The following is a 23,692-nucleotide window of genomic DNA, read 5'->3' as shown; positions in this document are numbered from 1 at the left end:
GATGATGAAATTCCAGCTAAGCTATTTTAAATCCTAAAATAGGATGATGCTGTTAAAGTGCTGCACTCAATTTGTCAGCAAATTTGGAGAACTCAGCAGTGGCCACACAACTGGAAAAGATCAGTTTTCATTCCAATCCCAAAGAAGGGTAATACCAAAGAATGTTCAAACTACCATACAATTGCACTCATTTCACGTGCTAGTAAGGTTATGTTCAAAATCCTTCAAACTAGACATGAGCAGTACATGAACTGAGGACCTCCGAATTTTGAACCTCCAAACAAGCTCGGTTTAGAAAAGGCAGAGAAACCAGAGATCAAATTGTCAACATTTGTTGAATCATAGAGAAAGCAAGGGAATTTCAAAAAAACATCTACTTCTGTTTCATTGCCTATGCTAAAGTCTTTGACTGTGTGGATCATAACAAACTGTGGAAAATTCTTTAAGGGATGGGAATACCAGACCACCTTCCCTGTCTCCTGAGAAACCTGTATATAGGTCAAGAAGCAACAGTTAGAACCAGACATGGAACAACCGACTGGTTCCAAATTGGGAAAGGACTTTGTCAAGGCTGTATACTGTCACCCTGCTTATTTAACTTCTCTACAGAGTACATCAGGGGAAATGCTGGGCTGGATGAAGCACAGACTGGAATCAAGATTGCTGGGAGAAATATCAACAACCTCAGATATGCATATGATACCACTCTAATAGCAGAAAGTGAAGAGGAACTAAAGAGCCTCTTGATGAAAGTGAAAGAGAAGAGTGAAAAAGTTGGCTTGAAGCTCAACATTCAAACTACTAAGATTATGGCATTAGGTCCCATCACTTCATGGCAAATAGAAGGGGAAAAGTAGAAACAGTGACAGATTTTATTTTGGGGGGCTCCAAAAGCACTGCAGATAGTGACTGTAGCCACGAAATTAAAAGATGCTTGATCCTTGGGAGGAAAGTTATGACAAATCTAGAAAACAGCGACATTGCTTTGCTGATACAGGTCCATATAGTCAAAGCTATGGTTTTTCCAGTAGTCATGTATGGATGTGAGAGCTGGACCATAGAGAAAGCTGAGCATCAAAGAACTGTTGCTTTTGAATTGTGGTGTTGGAAAAGACTCATGAGAGTCCTTGGACTGCAAGGAGAGAGATCAAACCAGTCAATCCTAAAGGAAATCAACTCTGAATACTTACTGGAAGGACAGATGCTGAAGCTGAAACTCCAATACTTTGGCCACCTGATTTGAAGAACTGACCCACTGGAAAAGACCCTGATGCGGGGAAAGCCTGAAAGCAAAAGAAGCAGGCAGCAGAGGATGAGATGGTTAGACAGCATGACCAACTCAAGGCACATGAATGTGAGCAAACTCCAGGAGATAGTGAAGGACAGAGGAGCCTGGCTGTGCTGCAGTCCATGGGGTCTGAGTCCTACATGACTTAGTAACTGAGCAACAACACATATACATGGATATGTATACATATATATAAAGAGAGAGACAGAGACAGAGGCAGCGAGAGGCAGAGAGAGTTCAGAGAGAGGGAAAATATTTTTATATATGTATATTTTTATTAAATAATTCATGTTACATATATGCATAGATAAATTATATATCTATATAAAATGATTTTCTCCTCTTTTCAATACTTAAAAGCCTATTTTTAAGAACGTATTTCTTCTGACTAAAATAGACTTGGGCATGTCTGCCTAGTGTCTGTGAGAGAGGGGATTTCTTCTGCTGCTTTTCCTGGTGCTGTCCACAAACTTCCTGGCAGAGTGAAGGAAGCACAGATTCACGCAGCATCCCAGGTGAGAGAGGCAGTTCGCACAGTGGAAGGAGCCCGAGGGCGGTGGCGTGGACGTCCAGGAGCTGTTGTGGCTGGAGCAGGGAGTGTCCCGTTGCAGGGAAAGAGAGGTAGCACTCCCTCCGGGGCTGGTTCTGCACCCCCAGCTCCCCATCCCACTCACAGTGGTGCATTGGGCCTTCCCGCCAGTATGGCAGCTCAGCTGGAGCCGGCCCAGACCGTGGGTCAGCCAGGTGGTCCCCATGTCCTGCTTGGCCTGTGTGTCCTGCAGACCATCCCCTCTTCCCTTGCTACTATGAACTTCAGCCTCCCACTCCCTTGTCTCAGCATCCCTGCAAGCCAGGGAAAAGACAATATCCTTTACAGTGGTTGTTGCTTTTGTGGGAAGTTCCTACCTCCCAGCAGACCTGGAGTTTACCTCCTGGACCTTAGTTTCTGTGATTTTCTCCACTCTAGGACCAGGAGGAAAACAAAATATACACCTGGTGCTGGGCATTTTACCTAATAATCACAGTGACCCCTTGAGAACATGTTATTTACCTTTTACAGATGGGGAAATCCCCACTCATGGACGCTTAAGTGACTGAAAGTGAAAGTTACTCAGTCATCTCCGACTGTTTGCAACCCCATGGACTATACAGTCCATGGAATTCTCCAGGCCAGAATATTGGATTCAGTAGCCTATCCCTTCTCCAGCGGATCTTCCCAACCCAGGAGTCCAACTGGGGTCTCCTGCATTGCAGGTGGATTCTTTACCAACTGAGCTATCAGGGAAGCCCCTAAATGACTGAAACCATGTAATAATTAAGATCCCCTTGGTTGCTAGTAAGTGGAAACCATCTCAAACTACTTAACAAGCAGCAAAGGCCTTAACTATAACAAGACAAGAAGAAATCCAGAGACAGGAATGTGGCCTCAGAATGGCCTAGAACAAAGACTGGACAACCTCAGGGCTCTTGGTTCCATTTTCTCTTTCTCTCTACATCGAGAGCATGGCCCTCCATAGGCCTGGCAATAACTGCTGATTTTCTTCCTCAGTTCCATTTCCACATTCCCTGGAGAGAGAAGTTGTCAGCCTCTGGTCCTTTGTCTACCCTGAATTCTATCCACAGTGACAAGGAAGGTTGACTTCTGGGCAAGTACTTTTCATTTTCCTGAAATGCAGAGAGGGAAGAAAGTTCTGAAAAAGAGGATTGTGAACTGAGCGGATACAACACAAACTCCTGCCATACAAAGGCATCCTGATCATGTGAGAGAACTTGAACCCAGCCTTACTCAAGTCCAGGGCTCTCTCCACTAGCAGTACTCCTCAAATTTTAAGCACATCTAGAAAGACTGAGATGGGAATCCAAGTTCTTGTCTGCAGAGCAAAAGAATGGAATCCATGAACATGCAAACACTCAAGAGAATAGAATTCATTAAAGTGGAAGAAAGCACAAAGCTCTCAGCATAGACACTGAGAGGGGGTAGAGTCCCCCCAAGGTGGGCCTTACAGCAGTTTTTATATCCTTCCTTAAATCACATTATTTCTAACCGATCAATTTAAAGGTCAAGGTACTTAACATCTTTATGGCTTCTCTTGGGGGCTTCCCTGGTGGCTCAGAGATTAAAGCGTCTGCCTGCAATGCGGGAGACCCAGGTTCAATCCCTGCATCGGGAAGATCCCCTGGAGAAGGAAATGGCAACCTACTCCAGTATTCTTGCCTGGAGAATCCCATGGACAGAGGAGCCTGGTAGGCTACAGTCCACGGGATCGCAAAGAGTCGGACACGACCGAGAGACTTCACTTTACTCCATGGCTTCTCTTGATCCTTGGTTTAAGTCACCACCCTTTTTCATGCCCTCTGACCATTTTACCATGGACAAGACATATGGGTTTAGGATTAATGATCACCAGTTGTTTTTCTCTCAAGCATATGGAAAAGAAGTTAATTACTGGATATATGCAGAGTACATCATGAGAAATGCTGGGCTGGAAGAAGCACAAGCTAGAATCAAGATTGCCAGGAGAAATATCAATCACCTCAGATATGCAGATGACACCACCCTTATGGCAGAAAGTGAAGAGGAACTAAAAAGCCTCTTGATGAAAGTGAAAGAGGAGAGTGAAAAACTTGGCTTAAAGCTCAACATTCAGAAAACGAAGATCATGGCATCTGGTCACATCACTTCACGGGAAATAGATGGAGAAACAGTGGAAACAGTGTCAGACTTTATTTTTTGGGGCTCCAAAATCACTGCAGATGGTGACTGCAGCCATGAAATTAAAAGACGCTTACTCCTTGGAAGGAAAGTTATGACCAACCTAGATAGCATATTGAAAAGCAGAGACATTACTTTGCCAACAAAGCCTAGTCAAGGCTATGGTTTTTCCAGTGGTCATGTATGGATGTCAGAGTTGGACTGTGAAGAAAGCTGAGCATCAAGGAATTGATGCTTTTGAACTGTGGTATTGGAGAAGACTCTTGAGAGTCCCTTGGACTGGAAGGAGGTCCAACCAATCCATTCTAAAGGAGATCAGCCCTGGGTGTTCTTTGGAAGGAATGATGCTAAAGCTGAAACTCCAGTACTTTGACCACCTCTTGTGAAGGGTCGACTCATTGGAAAAGACTCTGATGCTGGGAGGGATTGGGGGCAAGAGGAAAAGGGGATAACAGAGGATGAGATGGCTGGATGGCATCACCGACTCGATGGACGTGAGTTTGAGTGAACTCCAGGAGTTGGTGATGGACAGGGAGGCCTGGCGTGCTGCAGTTCATGGGGTTGCAAAGAGTCAGACACAACTGAGCAACTGAACTGAACTGAACTGGATCTGAGTGCTAATAACTTATTAGACTAAAGACACATTCCAGGAATTCAGGACAATGGAGCAGGATGTTTACTGAAAACAAGACCAAGGTCTCAGAGTTCTACACTGACTGCCTAGTAATTTCTACCTCAAGACTGAGCCCCCACACCCCCAAAATCAGCCCTCCTAATGATCAAAATGACGACTTGAAATTTTAGAAAAAGACTTCCTTCCTCAAGCCATTTTACTGCTGGAGAGTTCTCATCACAACCAAACAAATCTACTTTCACTTCAAAATGAAAGGCACCCCCTGAAGTTGATATCAGGCACAAACTATTCCTTAGTGTGCCTAAGAAAATAGAAAATCCTTCTGCTGCTCTGGGTGAATTGGGTGGGGACCCCTGAATCTGCCCCACCCAGCCTTTCCCTTGTCCCTGAGGCAGCCCCTGAGGTGCCTCAGAGGAATCCCAGGTGCAAGGAACATAATACAACAAAGCATGGATGGCAACCTAGCCTCTACCAGACTGCGTCTAATTGTGTTCAATATTTGATGCCCTTATGAGGAAGCCTATTGGTTTGTGTGCTGAAGTGGCTTGAACTGAGCTGGCCTAGTAACCACCTCCAAAGAAATGGAGTGAGTCTTCAGTACTCACAGTAGTAAACTGTTGCCTGGTTCGCCAGTTAAAAGTGACAGCTGAGCCCTAAGCTGGAAGAGGAAGGGGATTAGACGTTGAATCTGTAGATGCTTTTTAGTGGCCTTGATTCTTTCAGTTAATTTCAGTGGCTCAGTCTTCTCTGACTGCGACCCCATGGACTGCAGCACAGCCAGGCTCCTCTGTCCTGTACTATTTTCCAGAGTTCACTCAAATTCATGATCATTGGGTTGGTCATGCTATCTAACCGTCTCATCCTCTACTGCCCCTTCTCTATTTGCTTTCAGTCTTTCCCAGCATCAGGTTCTTTACCAATGGCTCTTCGCATCAGGTGGCCAAAGTATTGGAGCTTTAGCTTCCGCATCAGTCCTTCCAATGAGTATTCAGGGTTGATTGCCTTTAGCATTGACTGGTTTGATTCCCTTGCAGTCCAAGTGACTCTCAAGAGACTTCTCCAGCACCACAGTTGGAAAGCATCAGTTCTTCAGCACTCAGTCTTCATTATGGTCCAACTCTTATATCCATACATGACTACTGGAAAAAACATAGCTTTGACTATATGGACCTTTATTGGCAAAGCAATGTCTCTGCTTTTTAGTATGCTGTCTAGATTCATAATAGCTTTCTTTCCAAGGAGCAAACTTTAATTTCATGGCTGTAGTCACCATCTACAATGATTTTGGAGCCCAAGAAAATAAAGTCTGTCTCTGTTTACATTTTTTCCTCATCTATTTGTCATGAAGTGATGGGACCTAATGCCATGATCTTAGTTGTTTGAATGTTGAGTTTTAAGTCAGCTTTTTCACTCTCTTCTTTCACCTTCATTAAGATGCTCTTTAGTTCCTCTTCAATTTCTGCCATTAGGATGGTCATCTGCACATCTGAGGATTCTCCCAGCAATCCTGATTCCAACTTGTGCTTCATCCAGCCTGGCATTTTGTATGATGTACTCTGCATATAAGCTAAATAAACATACAGCCTTGACATACTCCTTTCCCAATTTGGAACCAGTTAGTTGTTCCATGTCCGTTTCTAACTGTTGCTTCTTGACCTACATACAGGTTTCTCAGGAGACAGGTAAGGTGGTCTGGTATTCCCATCTTTTTAAGAATTTTCCACAGTTGATACAAAGAGCTGACTCCTTGGAAAAGACACTGTGGCTAGGAAAGGTTGAAGGCAGGAGGAGAAGTGAACAAGAGAGGACACGATGGTTGGATGGCATCACTGACTCAACGGACATGAGTTTGACCAAGCTCGAGGAAATGGTGAGGAAAAGGGAAGCCTGGTGAGCTACAGATCATGGGATCACAAAGAGTTGGACATGACTGAGTGACAGAACAAAAACAACATAGTCATAGGCTTTAGTATAGTCAATAAAGCAGAGATAGATGTTTTTCTGGAACTCCCTTGCTTTTTCCATGATCCAATGGATGTTGGCAATTTGACGTCTGGTTCCACTGCCTTTTCTAAATCCAGCTTGTACGTCCAGAAGATCTCAGTTCATGTACTGTTGAAGCCTCAGTTCAGTTCAGTCACTCAGTCATGTCCGACTTTTTGCAGCCCCATGGACTACAGCACGCCAGGCCTCCCTGTCCATCACCAACTACCGGAGTTTACTCATACTCCTGTCCATTGAGTTGGTGATGCCATCCAACCATCTCATCCTCTGTCGTTCCCTTCTCCTCCTACTCCTGCCTTAAATCTTTCCCAGCAACAGGGTCTTTGCAAATGAGTCAGTCCTTCACAGCAAGTGGTCAAAGTACTGGAATTTCAGCTTCAGCATCAGTCCTTCCAATGAATATTCAGGACTGATTTCCTTTAGGATGGACTGGTTGAATCTCCTTGCAGTCCAAGGGACTCGAAAGAGTCTTCTCCAACACCACAGGTCAAAAGCATCAATTCTTCAGCACTCAGTTTTCTTTATAGTCCAACTCTCACATCCATACATGACTACTGGAAGAACCATAGCTTTGACTAGACAGTCCTTTTTGCCAAAGTAATGTCTCTGCTTTTTGATATGCTATCTAGGTTGGTCATAACTTTTCCTCCAAAGAGTAAGTGTCTTTGAATTTCATGGCTACAATCACCATTTGCAGTAATTATGGAGTCCCCAAAAATAAGTTCGGTCACTATTTCCACTGTTTCCCCATCTATTTTTCATGAAGCAATGGGACCAGATGCCATGATCTTAGATTTCTGAATGTTGAGTTTTAAGACAACTTTTTCACTCTCCTCTTTCACTTACATCAAGAGGCTTTTTAGTTTTTCTTCACTTTCTGCCATAAGCGTGGTGTCATCTGCATATCTGAGGTTATTGATATTTCTCCCAGAAATCTTGATTCCAGCTTGTGCTTCATCCAGCCCAGCGTTTCTCATGATGTACTCTGCATAGAAGTTAAATAAGCAGGGTGACAATATACAGCCTTGACATACTCCTTTCCTGATTTGGAACCAATCCCTTGTTCCATGTATGGTTCTAACTGTTGCTTCCTGACCTGCATACAGATTTCTCAAGAGGCAGGTCAAGTGGTCTGGTATTCCCATCTCTTTCAGAATTTTCCAGAGTTTGTTGTGGTCCACACAGTCAAAGGCTTTGGCATAGTCAAAAAAGCAGAAGTAGATGTTTTTCTGGAACTCTCTTGCTTTTTCAATGAGCCAGCAAATGTTGGCAACTTGATCTCTGGTTCCTCTGCCTTTTCTAAAACCAGCTTGAACTACTGGAATTTCACAGCTCACGTACTGCTGGAGCCTGGCTTGGAGAATTTTGAGCATTACTTTACTAGCATGTGAGATGAGTGCAATTGTGCAGTAGTTCAAGCATTCTTTAGCATTGCCTTTCTTTGGGATTGGAATGAAAACTGCCCTTTCCCAGTCCTGTGGCCACTGCTGAGTTTTCCAAATTTGCTGGCATATTGTATTCAGCACTTTCACAGCATCGTCTTTTAGGATTTGAAATAGCTCAACTGGAATTCCATCACCTCCATTAGCTTTGTTCGTAGTGATGCTTTCTCAGGTTCAGTTGACTTCGCATTCCAGGATGTCTGCTCTAGGTGAATGAATGATCACACCATCGTGATTATCTTGGTCATGAAGATCTTTTTTGTACAGTTTTTCTGTGTATTCTTGCCACCTCTTCTGAATATCTTCTGCTTCTGTTAGGTTCATACCATTTCTGTCCTTTATTGTACCCATTTTTGCATGAAATATGCCCTTGGTATCTCTAATTTTCTTGAAGAGATCGCTAGACTTTTCTATTCTATTGTTTTCCTCTATTTATTTGCATTGATTGCTGAGGAAGGCTTTCTTATCTCTCCTTGCTATTCTTTGGAACTCTGCATTCAAGTGGGATATATCCTTCCTTTTCTCCTTTGCCTTTCGATTCTCTTCTATTCACAGCTATTTCTAAGGCCACCTCAGACAAGCATTTTGCCTTTTTGTATTTCTTTTCCTTGGGGATGGTCTTGATCCCTGTCTCCTGTACAATGTCACTAACCTCCGTCCTTAGGCACTCTCTCAGATCTGATCCCTTGAATCTGTCACTTCTACTGTATAATCATAAGGGAATTGATTCAGGTCATACCTGAATGGTCTCATGGTTTTCCCTACTTTCTACAATGTAAGTCTGAATTTGGCAATAAGGAATTCATGGTCTGTGCCACAATCAGCTCCCAGTCTTGATTTTGCTGACTGTATAGAACTTCTCCATCTTTGGCTGCAAAGAATATAATCAATCTGATTTTGGTGTTGACCATCTGGTGATATCCATGTGCAGAGTCTTCTCTTGTGTTGTTGGAAGAAAGTGTTTTTTATGACCAGTGTGTTCTCTCTATTAGCCTTTGCCCTGCTTCATTCTGTACCCCAAGGCCAAATTTGTCTGTCACTCCAGGTGTTTCTTGACTTCCTACTTTTGCATTCCAGTCCTCTATAATGAAAAGAACATCTTTTTTTGAGTGTTAGTTCTAGAAGGTCTTATAGGTCTTCATACAACCATTCAACTTCAGCTTCTTCAGCATTATTGGTTGGGGCATAGACTTGGATTACTGCGATATTGAATGGTTTGCCTTGGAAATGAACAGAGATCATTCTTTCATTTTTGAAATTGCATCTAAGTACTGTATTTTGGACTCTTTTGTTGACTATGATGGCCACTCCATTTCTTCTAAGGGATTCTTGCCCACAGTAGTAGATATAATGGTCATCTGAGTTAAATTCATGTCCATTTTAGTTCACTGATTCCTAAAATTCAATGTTCACTCTTACCATCTCCTGTTTGACCACTTCCAATTTGCCTTGATTCATGGACCTAACATCCCAGGTTCCTATGCAATATTGCTCTTTGCAACATCGGGCTTTACTTCCATCACCAGTCACATCCACAACTGGGTGTTGTTTTTGCTTTGGCTCCATCTCTTGATTCTTCTGGAGTTACTTCTCCACTGACCTCCAGTAGCATATTGGGCACCTGGGGAGTTCATTTTACAGTGTCTTATCTTTTTGCCTTTTCATACTCTTCTTGGGCTTCTCAAGGCAAGAATACTGAAGTGGTTTGCCATTCCTTTCTCCAGTGGACCACATTTTGTCAGAACTCTCCACCATGACCCATTGAAGCCTAGCTTGAAGGATTTTGAGCATTACCTCGCTAGCATGTGAAATGAGTGTAATTGTGCAGTAGTTTGAACATCCTCTGGCATTGACCTTCTTTGGGATTGGGATGAAAACTGATCTTTTCTAGTCCTGTGGCCACTGCTGAGTTTTTCAAATTTGCTGACGTACAGCATGCAGCACTTAACAGCATCATCCTATTTTAGGATCTGAAATAGCTCAGCTGGAATTCCATCACTTTGTTCTTAGTAATGCTCCCTAAGGCTCACTTGACTTCACACTCTACTCTAGGATGTCTGGCTCTGGTTCAGTGACCACACCATTGTGGTTATCTGGGTCATTAAGACCTTTTTTGTACAGTTCTTCTCTGTATTCTTACCACCTCTTCTTAATATCTTCTGCTTCTGTTAGGTCCAGACCATTTCTGTCCTTTTTTGCGCCCATCTTTGCATGAAATGTTCCCTTGGTATCTCTAATTTTCTTGAAGAGACCTCTAGTCTTTCCCATTCTGTTGTTTTCCTCTGTTTCTTTTCCTTCGTTCACTTAAGGAGGTTTTCTTATGTCTCCCTGCTCTTCTTTGGCACTTTGCATTCAGATGGGTATATCTTTCATTTTCTCCTTTGCCTTTCACTTCTTTTCTCGCCTATTTGTAAGGCCTTGATTCTTTAGTGGCTTGCTTACCTACCCCTAGTGACTGCTGGCCTTTGGTAATTGGCCTTTCAGCATTATTGGATCTCAGGTGCCCTCAAGTCTTGCTTGGGTCTCTGACCTGGTAGAAGACAAAGACATGGCCTTAACTGGTGCAAAGATATAATAATAAAGTCACCCCCATCCCATATTGTAAGATAGGACTCCTGAATGATTTAATAAATATCCCTGAAAACTGCCGGTAAACAGATCGATGACAGCCTGGAAGGAGATCTCTAGTGATCCCAATGTGCATTTTAAACAGTTATTAGAATGAAGGCATAGAAGGCATGTTTGTCATTTTTATGAAGGAGGCAAGGTAGAGGGGGAGGTTGGGGAATTACTAATGTATTGAATGGTAAAGTTGAGACTTGCAAAAGCTTCTGTTAGGCTATAAGAATAGGCTATATTTACCAAAAGCATTCATAGGAATTTATACCACTATCCTTATGCTTTAAGAAGGCTATAAGAAAAGAGAGACATGACTTAATAGCCGTTTTAGAAAGCTTTACAGGTTTAGTTGACATAAACAATAATTTGAGTTCATTGTATGACATATCCACCCACACTGCAGGCTCAGAAGGCATCAGTGAAGGCCCAGTGCCTAGCACAAGAGTAATGAGGGGCCCACTCTACTCCATTTGGGTCATTCCAGACCTGAAATATCTTGTTCCACACTGACATAAATTCCTTTGGAATAAAGCTAATAAATCCAAGTTTGACCTGAAGAGAGTAGATCATATAGTAATGAAACATGGAAAAGTGTTTGTCTAATGATTGAAAGATCCAGGAAAAGGAAAAAAAAAAAAAAAAAACTTAAGTAAAGAATATAATAGTGATTTTCTTAAAAATTTTTGTATTAAAGGCCTAATTCATACATTTATTATTTACCCTAGTATGTCAGAGTAGGAGTACTGAATGCCTGTTACAGAGTTATCCTTTGCCCTAACATGGGAAAGAATTTTCAGAAAATTAGAAAGACCTAAATATGGAGTGAAAGATGTGTTGTATTCTGTCTGTCCAAGATACTGAGCTCTCTGTCACTGGAACTATCCAGCAGATTCTGAAAGATGGATTGTCCAGAATCAAGGATGTTGTAAAGGGAATTCTCAAATGACTTGTGGTCCTTTCCAACACTGAGATTCTACTTCTTTCTGATTTATTCATCTTAGCCTTGTTCGTTTTCTACTTCCTTCCCCATTACCCCTATTCTTTTATTTTTCATCTTTCTGATGCTTAGGTTGGTGGAAAGTAGAAATGCACTCCTGGCAACTCACTCCAGTCTTCTTGCCTGGAGAATCCCCATGGACAGAGGAGCCTGGCGGGCTACAGTCCATGGGGTTGCAAAGAGTTGGGCACAACTAAGCAACTAAGCAGAACACAGCACAGAAGTGCACTCAGTGTTTCTAAAGTGGGGACAGTGGTTAGATCCTTCTTTTCCCCACCCACTCCCCAGTCCTTGTACATGTTCAGAAAATGTTTCCACAAGCACAGGGTAGCCTCACTGCTCTGACTTCTGTAATATGGGGGCAATGATGTTTGTCCCCAATGTGACTTGAGCATGGATGAATATGAGAGGCAAAGGAAACATACTAAGTCCAGCACATCAAAACTTAAAAAAAAAAAAAAAAAACCCAGCCGAATTACTGCTGTTCCCTCACCATCTGCTGTGTTTTCTTCCCAGGGAAAGTCCTGGTCAGCAGTGAAATGGGCGTCAGCCGCTCGGCCGTGCTGGTAGTAGCCTACCTGATGATCTTCCACAACATGGCCATCCTGGAGGCCTTGATGACTGTGCGCAAGAAGCGGGCCATCTACCCCAACGACGGCTTCCTGAAGCAGCTCCGCGAGCTCAACGAGAAGCTGATGGAGGAGCGAGAAGAGGACTTCAGCAGGGAGTGGGGGGAGGAGGGGGCAGAGGAGGACGGAGACGCCGGGAGCACGGCGGCAGCCAGGGCGCACACCCTCACCGTGGAGGAGGAGGACGACGCTGCCAGTCACCTGAGTGCCTCCTCCTTGGGGAGGGCCAGCCAGGCCTCCAAGCCCCTCACCCTTATCGATGAGGAGGAGGAGGAGAAGCTCTACGAGGCGTGGAAAAAGGCGCAGAGCTTCCCCACAGGCAAGGTCCTGCAGGGCGAGGACGGCAGGTTCTCAGCCTCCTCTCGTCAAGGTGAGGAGCCCGAGGATGAGGACGTGGAGCGAATCATCCAGGAGTGGCAGAGCCGAAATGAGAGGTACCAGGCAGAAGGGCACCGGAGGTGGGATAGGGCGGAGGAAGAGGAAGAGGAGAGCGATGGCGGCTCCTTCGTGAGGAGAAGAAGGAGGCACACGCTGAGCGAGAGCAGCACCTCCGAGAGTGTGAGCAGCCATGACATCCGGGTCCTGAAGCGGCAGCTGCAGATGAGCAGCCAGAACCGAGGTGGGAGACGCCGCTCGGACTCCACGTCCACCGAGAGCACCTGGGACATGTGGAACCAGAGGCTGCAGGAGATTGAGGAGGAGGCTTCCCGGAAGTACCGCTCCAGGAGCAAGAGAGAGGAGGTGGACGCCAGCTCGGAGGTGGGGAGCGGGGTGCGGGAGGATGACGAGGAGAGTGTGGCCTCCGAGGCCAGCTCCTTCTATAACTTCTGCAGCAGAAACAAGGACAAACTCACCGCCCTGGAAAGGTGGAAGATCAAGAGAATCCAGTTTGGATTTCACAAGAAGGACGCAGAGGCAGGAGATGGCAGCAGTGAGCAAGGTGCAGAGGAGGTGGAGGGGGAGAAGAAAAACCTCTCGGATGTCAATCTGTCTGCCTACCAGGCCTGGAAGCTGAAACACCAGAAAAAGGTGGGCAGTGAGAACAAGGAGGAGGTGGTGGAGCTCAGCAAGGGAGATGACTTGGCCTTGGTCAAGAAAAGGCAGCGGAGGCTAGAGCTGCTGGAGAGAAGCAGGCAGACACTGGAGGAGAGCCAGTCCATGGGAAGCTGGGAGGCAGATAGCTCAGCTGCCAGTGGGAGCATCCCCCTGTCTGCGTTCTGGTCAGCAGCCCCCTCAGTCCGCGCTGATGGGGACACAGCATCAGTGCTCAGCACCCAGAGCCACAGCTCCCATCCCTCTCAGGCCCTAAGCAAAGTAGGCGGATGCTTGGCTTCCACCCCCACCACACCTCTACCTAACCTGCATGTGGGGCCTGGAGACACAATTTCCATTGCCAGCATACAGAACTGGATTGCCAACGTAGTCAGTGAAACTCTCGCCCAGAAGCAAAATGAAATGCTGTTGTCGCCCCGCCCATTGTCCGCTGTAAGCATGAAGGCGGCACCAGCAGGCAGCTGCCCAGGGGATGACCAAGTTTCCATGCTCAGTGGACAGAGCAGCTCCTCCTTGGGTGGCTGCCTGCTGCCTCAAAGCCAGGCAAGACTCAGCTCTGAGACCCAGTCAGTTTTGTCCTCCCATACCATGAGGAGCGCAAGAGCTGAAGGTACTGGGAGCAAAGTGAAGGGGACCAGCAAGCCTATCTATAGCCTCTTTGCTGACAATATTGACCTAAAGGAGCTTGGCCGGAAGGAGAAGGAGATGCAAACGGAACTGAGGGAGAAGATGTCCGAGTACAAAATGGAGAAGCTGGCCTCTGACAACAAACGCAGCTCCCTTTTCAAGAAGAAGAAGGTCAAGGAGGATGAGGATGAGGATGATGACGTGGATGATAGGGAGGAGGACACCGACAGCGCCATAGGGAGCTTCCGGTATTCTTCCCGCAGTAATTCCCAGAAACCCGAAACAGACACCTTCTCCTCCCTGGCTGTCTCTGAGGGCTATGGAAGTGGCAGCAGAGCTGGCAGAGAGATGGATAACAGTATTAATAAGTGGCTCAGTGGCCTCCGGACAGAGGAAACATCTCCTCCCCAAAGTGATTGGTCTGGAAGCTCCAGGGAAAAGTGCACCAGATCTTCCCCGATTCGGGAGCCAGAGTCTAAGCCTTCCTGTCACAAGTCCTCCAAATCCCGGTCAGAGGGGCAGGACACCTCCTCCTACCAGGAGACCAACAGCAACTCGGTGAAAAGCACTTCACGGTTCTCCGCTTCCTCCACCAGGGAAGGCAGAGCGATGCACGCATTCTCCAGGTCCATGTTCAGTGAGACCTCAAGCTCCCGAGAGGGAAGCCCGGAGCCCTACTTTTTCCGCCGGACCCCCGAGCCCTCTGAAGGAGAGGAGACCCCAGAACCACGGCGTCCAAATGCGGCCAGATCCAGGCACTGGGAAGACGTGGAAGAGTCATCCAGGTCAGACTTTTCTGAATTTGGAGCCAAGAGGAAATTCACCCAGAGCTTCATGAGATCTGAAGAGAAGGGAGAGAAAGAGAGGATAGAAAAGAGAGAAGAAGGGAGGTTTGCCTCAGGGCGGCGGTCCCGGTATTGGAGAAGCACTGACAGGGAGGAAGAGGAGGAAATGGATGATGAAGCCATCATTGCTGCCTGGAGGCGCCGGCAAGAAGAAACGAGGACTAAGCTGCAGAGAAGAAGGGAGGATTCCGCTCGGCAAAGGGAACCTGGGAGAGACTGACAACACCGGGAGAAGCCTTACAACTTAGCACAGGGCTCAAGGCACACACAGCCACAGCCCACCAAGGGACAAGATGGGGCAAGGATCGTATGGAGGGGCAGAAGTGAAGTGAGCGGCACCAGGCAGGAAGGCACCAGAGGTGGGGTAGGGAGGAAACAGAAGGAGAAGAGCCATAAACGGGAGGTCCAAATGAGGGACCAACTGACGCCATTTCTGTTGCCCAATGCTTCTGAACCTTGGTACTTCACTTATATGTTTGATTTTTTTTCATCACAGACTAGAGATGAGCTTACACAGGCACTATAGTTTGTTGGAGACTCCAACTTATTCCAGAAAGGCTGTGAGTACAGGACATGGTTCTATATGTGGAGGTTTGACAATGAGACCCAAGAAATCTATCCTGTGGCAAGTCTCACCTCTCCCAGCAGCTGAGTTCTGGTTGTTTGTTTTGAATGTTTTGGATCTCCATTAAATTGATATGTTGTCAAATATTTCTTGTTTATTCTGGTCACTTTTAACTCTTTGGATATTAGTGGAAACCCACTTTAAGAGACACAGATGTGTTACCAAGAGCCACCCTCACCTTGTGCTACAAAAGCTATGACTCCAGACAATACCAATATCATATTTTAAAATATTAATATATAAAATATTATTATTTTAAAATAGTATTTATTATTATAAAAATAATAACCAAGTATTTAGGATACAGTGCAATGGGAAGCCATGGGTCTCCTGCACTGCAGGCAGATTTTTTACCATCTGAGCCACCAGGGGTGCCCCAGGGAAGGGGAAGACACGAGGGGGACCCTTGAGAGTAACAGATGGAACTCAAGAGAGAAAGGTTTTATAGTGGTGAGCTAAAGGTAGAGAGTCCCTCTGAAATGGTAGGGGTTAAAAGCAAACCACCATGAGGGAGAGAAAAAAAGAAGCCCAGCACAAGGAGATGGAGATGTATTTTTATGAGGTCTTGTGGTCATCCTTGCTTTTTGTTCCTTTGAGGATCACTGGACAATGCTATGGGCAGTCCATTTGATCCTTCTCTGCAGTCTAGATGGGCTAGGTTGATGAGATTTCTTATGTGTTGTTCCCAAGGATTTCCAGCCTTCCAAACACAGGTTTGGAGAAGGCAATGGCACCCCACTCCAGTAATCCTGCCTGGAAAATCCCATGGATGGAGGAGCCTGGTAGGCTGCAGTCCATGGGGTCGCTAAGAGTCAGACACGACTGAGCAACTTCACTTTCACTTTTCACTTTCATGCATTGGAGAAGGAAATGGCAACCCACTCCAGTGTTCTTGCCTGGAGAATCCCAAGGACGGGGGAACCTGGTGAGCTGCCGTCTAAGGGGTTGCATAGAGTCGGACACGACTGAAGCGACCTAGCAGCAGCAAACACAGGTTGAATTGCCAAAGCAAGAGACATGTTTTGGGCACCTATCTCAAACACTGGGGAACTCATTTCTATAGTCCCTTTCAACCTATAGCATCTTGCAGGATTCGAAAATAGGCATGTATCTAATTCGTGAAATATAGTTGGGAGGGCAGAAGAGGAATGAGGAATCCACCAATGGGATGTATAGTAAGTGATCATTAATTGTGCGATCATTTTTCCTAGAAGCTGAGTTTTATAGGACGTGGACGTGATGCATGTTTTCCACGTGGATTATTAACATTACACATTGCAGTGAGCATGAATATACCAAGGCAAAAGGAACAGACTTGAGCTCAAACCGAGACTTGCACATTAGCTGCTGTCAAAGTACTGAATTAATTTGCTCACTTTCCTTCTACCACATCAGCCTGCAATTCAGTCACTGATGGTGCTCATCTCCCCTTCACTAGCTGAGGGAGAATGAGGCCTTAAAACAAACACAGCTCAGCCTTTGTCCCATTCCCCCCTTTCCTTCTTCCTTTGCTCACTTTGCTTTAGTCAGCCTTAGTCCCTAGTTTCCATGCTCAACAGGTCGTTGTCATCATCTAAGATGGCGCTGTCCTCATAGGCAAGAAGGCTGGTTGTGGCTCATTTTACCTTCTGGGCAAGCTCAAAGCTTCCTCTCTCATTTTACCCCTATAGGAAGGTTTCTGACTTAGGCATAGACAATCAGTTGAGCATCCATTCTAGAAGACTGAACTTCTAGAGAGAGGATTGACAATATCCCTGGAACAACAGTTCACTTTTTTTTTCTCCTGATCTTCTTACCTTGAATTAGCTTGCAAATTGACCATCAATATTTAGAGACCCAAGTTCAGGGACTGATTTAACTGACAGGCCAGCTGAGCAGCTGCCCCCAGTGCCTGTTTATAAGGATCCAGTTAACACAGATCTCTACACATGTCTTTTTTACTAACCTAAGTGGGAAATAAATAAATTTATCTCAATCATGTCGAGAAACTTTTTAAAACTCTCTAGTCAGTCCTAACAGTCCACTGAGTGGATGTTGAACAAGCATGTTAAAGCATCTCGGTTTGAAGAGCCACCTAGTCTTTCTGCAAACCTGAATTTGAGCCTGGTGAACACATACTAAAGATATGGCCTAGTCTGCTTTTAGTTGAGTTCCTAGGCTAGAAAGACAGCAATGGTCCTCATAGTCTGTATGTGGACTAGCTCAGGGGAGGAAATCCAAGAGAAGTCAAGGTCAAGACCTGCAGAAAGGCTTTTGCTTGCTGTGTCTCCAAGGATGTCTCCTTCAGGGTCCTGTGTTCAGGGAGGTGTCCACCTGAGAGTTCAGGATTCTGAATTCACCTGATTCCTGGAGTCCAGATTGTATTTTGGTAAATCACATTAATGAAAACTTTGTATCAGTTATAATGAGCTTGAAGGAATAGATGGGGTTTGAAGTATTAGGATCCCAAGTGTGACTTCTGAATTAGACCCAATCTAGGATGATAGGGTGGATTTCAGCCTTCCAGTCTCTGAATGACATGAAAAGGTGTGTTTTATGTCAGTAAAGTTCTCAGAAGATGGCACACCCGAAGTGGATGATGAGAGTTCAGTGGGGGAACTGTTTACAGAGGCATGGGCAGGGATAAGAGAGCAAACAGAAACAGCGAAGCACCCATGTACCAGAAGAGTGGGATACTGATCCCATCTTGGGACTGAGGAGGCAAAGTGAAGGAGCTGTTTCTAGAGCCAGCAAGAGCTGTAACCATAGGAGGAGGGCCACCTAGCAACCTGGCAGGGGCGTGAGGAGAACTAATACCCTGACTTCTCTCTCCTCCTAAATATTGATCTCATGCTAGTAACTTTTTTTAGCCAAACCTAACTGTAATCCAGCAGGTGGGAAAACCCAGTAGTCTGGAGAAGAACAAAAGGTGAATCGGAAGGGGTGAACAGAGAATTACCAGCACAGATGTTAATACACTTACATGGAAAGGCCATCTCACTAGAGCCTTTCTGATGATGTTTTAAATGACTGGGAGCAACATGCACTGAACACAAGATTGATCCACTACTAAGAATTAAGTAATGGCCGGAAGAGGGTTTTAGCTACACAAAATCAGCTAGCTAATAGAGTCAATGATTTTGTTTTGCAGAAAAGAAAAAGAGGGGACAGATCTGAATTAATGTATCATCTACTTTTAAGTTCTATAAAGAGCTCACTGGGAGACTTCCATGGTAAGGGAGACCAGTATACAGAAAGGGGCCCCACAAGAGTGGAAATCCTGCACAAGATTTGGAGGTAGCTGGTAAGAGACAGAGAAGGCATTTTTTGACCTCCAAGGTCTGGAAGGGAAATGAAGTCATGGAGTCTGTGAAAAACAAAGTGGATCTGAAGCACCCCAGCAAGAAAGAGGGGACACACCCAAATTAGATAATTCAAAAAGGAGTCATTTACAGAGGTGCAGACAGAATGGAGAGGTATAGTGTGCACCCTGAGGTTTAGGGTTAGGTGCCTGGGCCTGAAGAGTCAAGAGCAGATGGATGATATCCAAGAATAAGGGCACAATTTCAGGCCAGTACACCAGTTATCCTGTGATATACTGTTGGCCCTGGGTTATGAAGACTGCTTTTAGTGTTTGGAAAATTACCAGAAGAGGGCATACGAATTTCTCTGGATTCCCTGAAACCTTTAGTCCTAGTGTTATTAGCCAATGACAATTAAATAACTTCTTGCCACAACCTGCCTAAAACACGCTAAACAGAATTGCCCTTGTGAGAAGAATCTTGAGTAAAAATTTATACCTAGCCTTAGGATCATCTGTCCTTATGAACTTTGGTTCAGGGCTCATGTTTTAAAGCACTATTTTCTGTGTCAGCTCCTGTTGCTATGCAGGATGCCTTCCATCTTTTTCAGGTACCAACTAGAAACCACCTCCCCATCCCTGCAACACACACACTCAAAAGTAAATTTCATGTAAAACCTTTAAGTCATGTCATCCCCCCAAATGTCTGCCAAAGTTAGTGTAAATCTATCCATGTGCATGTGAAGGTAGTTATTAACATAATTTTATTTCTATAGGTTCCAAACACCACTACTGTCATTTTTGGACATCATGGCCCCGCCTAGCATCTGTGAGCAGCTGTGCACACAGACCAGCTGCTGCAGCAACTGAGCCATCCCATTTCCAGCCATTCGGTCACCTCAATCCCAGGCAGACATGGCCTCTCATAGTGGGCAGAAGATCCACTTAGTTTAGCTCTATCTGTGGCTAGGTTCCTGGAGGCAGAAGTTGGATTCAGCTTTGGTGGAAACCCAGAGCAGTGGCCATAACCAATAATTCAATTCAATTTAGCTCTGTTTGGTTAGGGTTAGAGTGAATGTCAGCCTTGTACCAACACTGGCCCAGGACACTGTGCTATTATCATCATTCTACATGAAGTCATGGAAAACAGAGACAATCTCAAGTAAGAGAGAGTCCTAAATCCCTCAGGAGAAAGGTTTATGAAAAATTGCCCAGGTTAGAGAACAATCAAGGTCCCTGGGTCCAAGCTTAGTAGCCTGCCAGGCATATAGGAAGAGCACCAACCTCTGAATCTTCAAAGCTCACAGCCAGCTCTGACACCTCCTTTCCCTCATCCCTCACCTGAGCCAGGTGATTCTGCTCTTTGCATGTGTTTTCCTCATTTTGTGATCACCACCATCTCCCCAAACCGGGACTCTGCCTAGCAATTGCAGCCTCATTTCCTTTCCGTCTAGTCTAGAACTGAATTAATCTTCAAGTTCACAATTCTGGTTCTTTATCTCCTTCTGCTTAAAAATTCTAATGGCTCCCTATTGCCTATGAAACGAAGTTTAAATTTCTTCCCTTGGCATTTGAGAGCCGCCTTCCCCTCCACTTCCAGCCCTACCTACCGCTCCCTTCGTGTCCCGACTTCCGCCTCTGTGAGAACAGCACACCATTGCATACACTCTTTTGTGCCCTTTCTCAGGCTTTCCTCCCTGCCTCAGGGTCCCCCATCCCACCCACCCTGCTATCTCCATGCTCAGACACCTCCATCCTCTGAGATTCTCCTCTATCAAAACTCTTCCAGCCACCCTGACCACATGCCTCTCTTCCTCCTCTGAAATCGCACAGTATTTTGTTTGTGCCTGTCTTTGGCACTTACTACACTCTGCTTTTTATTATAGGAATTTGGTACTTAAGGTTAAGAATGTCTACCTTACTTAAGGATTGATAGTACCTAAGGATTATTGTGGAGTTATAAGAACTTGGTAAGTAAATTATACATTGGTATATGTAATTCTATAATAAAAACAACACATTATTGTTGTTATAGTTATCATTATAATAAACACAATGTGGTGAAGTGGTTAAGCACACAGTATTGGAATCTGATTGAAAAACCACCAACTTATTACATATTTACCATATTTCAAGCAAAGGAGATGGGTCCTGAGTGTTCTTTGGAAGGAATGATGCTAAAGCTGAAACTCCAGCACTTTGGCCACCTCATATGAAGAGCTGACTCATTGGAAAAGACCCTGATGATGGGAGGGGTTGGGGGCAGGAGGCAAAGGGGACGACAGAGGATGAGATGGCTGGATGGCATCACCGACTCGATGGACGTGAGTCTGAGTGAACTCCGGGAATTGGTGACGGACAGGGAGGTCTGGCATGCTGCGATTCACGGGGTCGCAAAGAGTCGGACACGACTGAGCGACTGAACTGAACTGAAGCACTAAGCTGAGAGCTTCAAGCATGGGCTATCTACTTTATTCTCTTCAAAAATTTTAAACTTTATTTATTTACTTCAGTTTTTAAACGTGTTGTGCTAAACACTATGCTGCGCACTGAGAATTCAGCAGAAGTCAAAACAGGTGATAATTTGCCCTCAAGGAGCTAATAATTTTATTGAGAGCCATAGATGGTAAAAAGGGAATTTAGAATATTATTTATATATTTATTATCTGTTTGCTTATTTGTCTGTCACTCTCTCCCTACTGGGCTTCCCTCATAGCTCTGTTGGTAAAGAATCTGCCTGCAATGCAGAAGACCCCAGGTTGATTCCTGGGTCGGGAAGATCTGCTGGAGGAGTGATAGGCTACCCACTCCAGTATTCTTGGGCTTCCCTTGTGGCTCAGCTGGTAAAGAATACTGCTGCAATGCAGGAGACCTATGTTCAATTCCTGGGTTGGGAAGATCCCCTGGAGAAGGGAAAGGCTACCCACTCTAGTATCTCTGGCCTGGAGAATTCCGTGGACTATGTAGTCCATGGAGTTGCCAAGAGCCAGACACGACTAAGTGACTTTCACTTTCACTCTCTCTCCCTACTACAGTGTAAGTTCCACAAGGCTGTTGTTTCCTGTTGTAACCCCAGCACTAGAAGCCAAGCCTAGCAAAAAGGTGACTCTCAACAGACAGTTATTATGGCTAAAAATAATAGTTCTCTGAAAGATGGTGGTTGGGAGTAGGGTGTTACCTTAGACATGGTGATTAGGGAAATATTTCTCTGATGTTTCAAAGAAACTGATAGGGACACTGATGCTCAGAGAGGTAAAATGATAAATTACCCAAGGCCACATGGCTGCTCTACGTCAAATTCAAAATTCAAATTGAGGTCTGGTTTGAAAGCCCATACACCTTGCAGAATAGATGACATCTCTAAAGAGCTCAGGACAGTGCCTGGCACACAACAATTGCTCAGTAAGTATCTTTTACATCTTCTACTAAATTGTTAGTCTTTAAATCAATTTGTTTTAAAAGTGTGGAATTATTGATTGACTAGTGAATTAATGATTCAGCATGAATCATTTTTAGGCCCCAAAGATGTCAATTTTTTTCTGTTTAGTGACACTTTTCCCTCTTTCCTCCCTTTCTCCACCCCCCCTCTGATGAGTGGGCAAGTTGTTTAGGGGGTGATAGGAGAGAGAACATCACAGGATACTGGAGGTTGGAGGGAATTCCAGGCATCTCTGGGAGGCAGAGCAGCTCAGCCAGCTGCTTGGGAGAGCAACCCTCACTTCACCAACATTGACTGCTGGGCCAGAGTTGCTGGAAGCATTTCTCTCCAAGTCACAGTAACTCTGCAAATGCTTCAGTAGAGCCCAGTCTTGACAAATGTCCATACTCTCCAAACCAGAGCAGAAGCTGGGGAGGAGGGCTGGGAGGCAAAAGGAAAGCATCAGAGTAGTAACTGCTCCTGGCCCTGCTCTGTGCCAGCTGCCACCAGCCTGCTGTGACCTCGCTCACATGGGGCTGCTAAGAGCTGTTTGGGGAGAACCAGGCATTCCTGAAAGGAACACAGAGCAACAAAGGCCCCTGTAGCAGGCAAAAGGGCAGATAGCAGGCATGACTCACTGGACGTTGAGACCCTGTGGCTCAAATGGATCATTGCCTTATTAGCATTTCCCAAACAAGAAGAAAATGTAAACAAGTGCTCAGACAGGAAGCAAGGCAATGGCTTCCTGTTTCCCCTCTCTCCCCACCAACACCACTGCCCCAGAGAACACAGAGCAAGAAAGTTCCCAGAGTTGTGTTGCTCTTCCTTATGGAACCCATTCTGGGAAGCCGGCTGACCACCTTCAGCTCCACTCCATTTAGCCTACTGACCAACATAACAATCCTGCAAAGCTGGTGTTAATATCCCCCTTTTACAGATGGGAAAATCTGGCTGAAAAGAATTAAGTGATGTGCTCAGGATCACAATGTACGTAAGGAAGCAGGGATTTGAACCTAGATATGTCTGACTTTAAAGCCACTTTTTTCTACCACACCATTTTCCTTTAAAAAGATCTATGGCCAGGGAGGAATTAAAAGCACAATTGCAAAAAAACCTGAAATCAAATTGTAGGCTGCTGACAGATTGACCATCCAGAAGATACAGTCCCTGAACAAAGCCCAAGCTCAGACTGGCTTTCCTCCATCCAGCATGTTAGCCTGCTCACTAATAATCAGTCCAGTGAGAAAGAGTTCCAGGAAGATGACAAGCCCAGAACCCCCAGGGACCGCTGTTAAATAGGAGCTTTACTTAAAGGATGGTATGTTCAAAGAGGTTGAGATTTCCACACGCTTTCTCTTCTGACTCCCAGGAGAGAAGCTTTCATTCCAGGGAGTCACAATATTTGTGCATCTTTCAGACAGCTTTCTCATTTTAAAGCTGCACAGCACAGGCGGTTGTGGAGCTCTCAATTTATTACAAAGGCTGCTGGGAGAGATGCAGAGAGCTGGAGGGTGTGTG

At 45.2% G+C, this 23,692-nt stretch overlaps 1 protein-coding gene across 1 annotated transcript in view; it reads left to right on the top strand.

Moving 5' to 3' along the window:
* The window catches only part of STYXL2 (serine/threonine/tyrosine interacting like 2), a 67,706-nt gene extending 52,152 nt beyond the window's left edge, over window positions 1-15,554 (top strand). Inside the window, exon 6 of the mRNA XM_052636584.1 lies at window positions 12,214-15,554. Within this exon, the coding sequence (XP_052492544.1) occupies window positions 12,214-15,071 (2,858 nt within the window). The 3' untranslated portion in view covers window positions 15,072-15,554. The remainder of the gene's footprint in view (window positions 1-12,213) is intronic.
* The last annotated feature ends 8,138 nt before the right edge of the window (window positions 15,555-23,692 follow it).

Source organism: Budorcas taxicolor, chromosome 3 (assembly GCF_023091745.1).
Source record: "Budorcas taxicolor isolate Tak-1 chromosome 3, Takin1.1, whole genome shotgun sequence".
In the NCBI taxonomy this organism is placed as follows: Eukaryota; Metazoa; Chordata; class Mammalia; order Artiodactyla; family Bovidae; genus Budorcas; species Budorcas taxicolor.
Note: the sequence above shows the minus strand (reverse complement) of the source record. Positions and strands in the feature narration are given on the sequence as shown.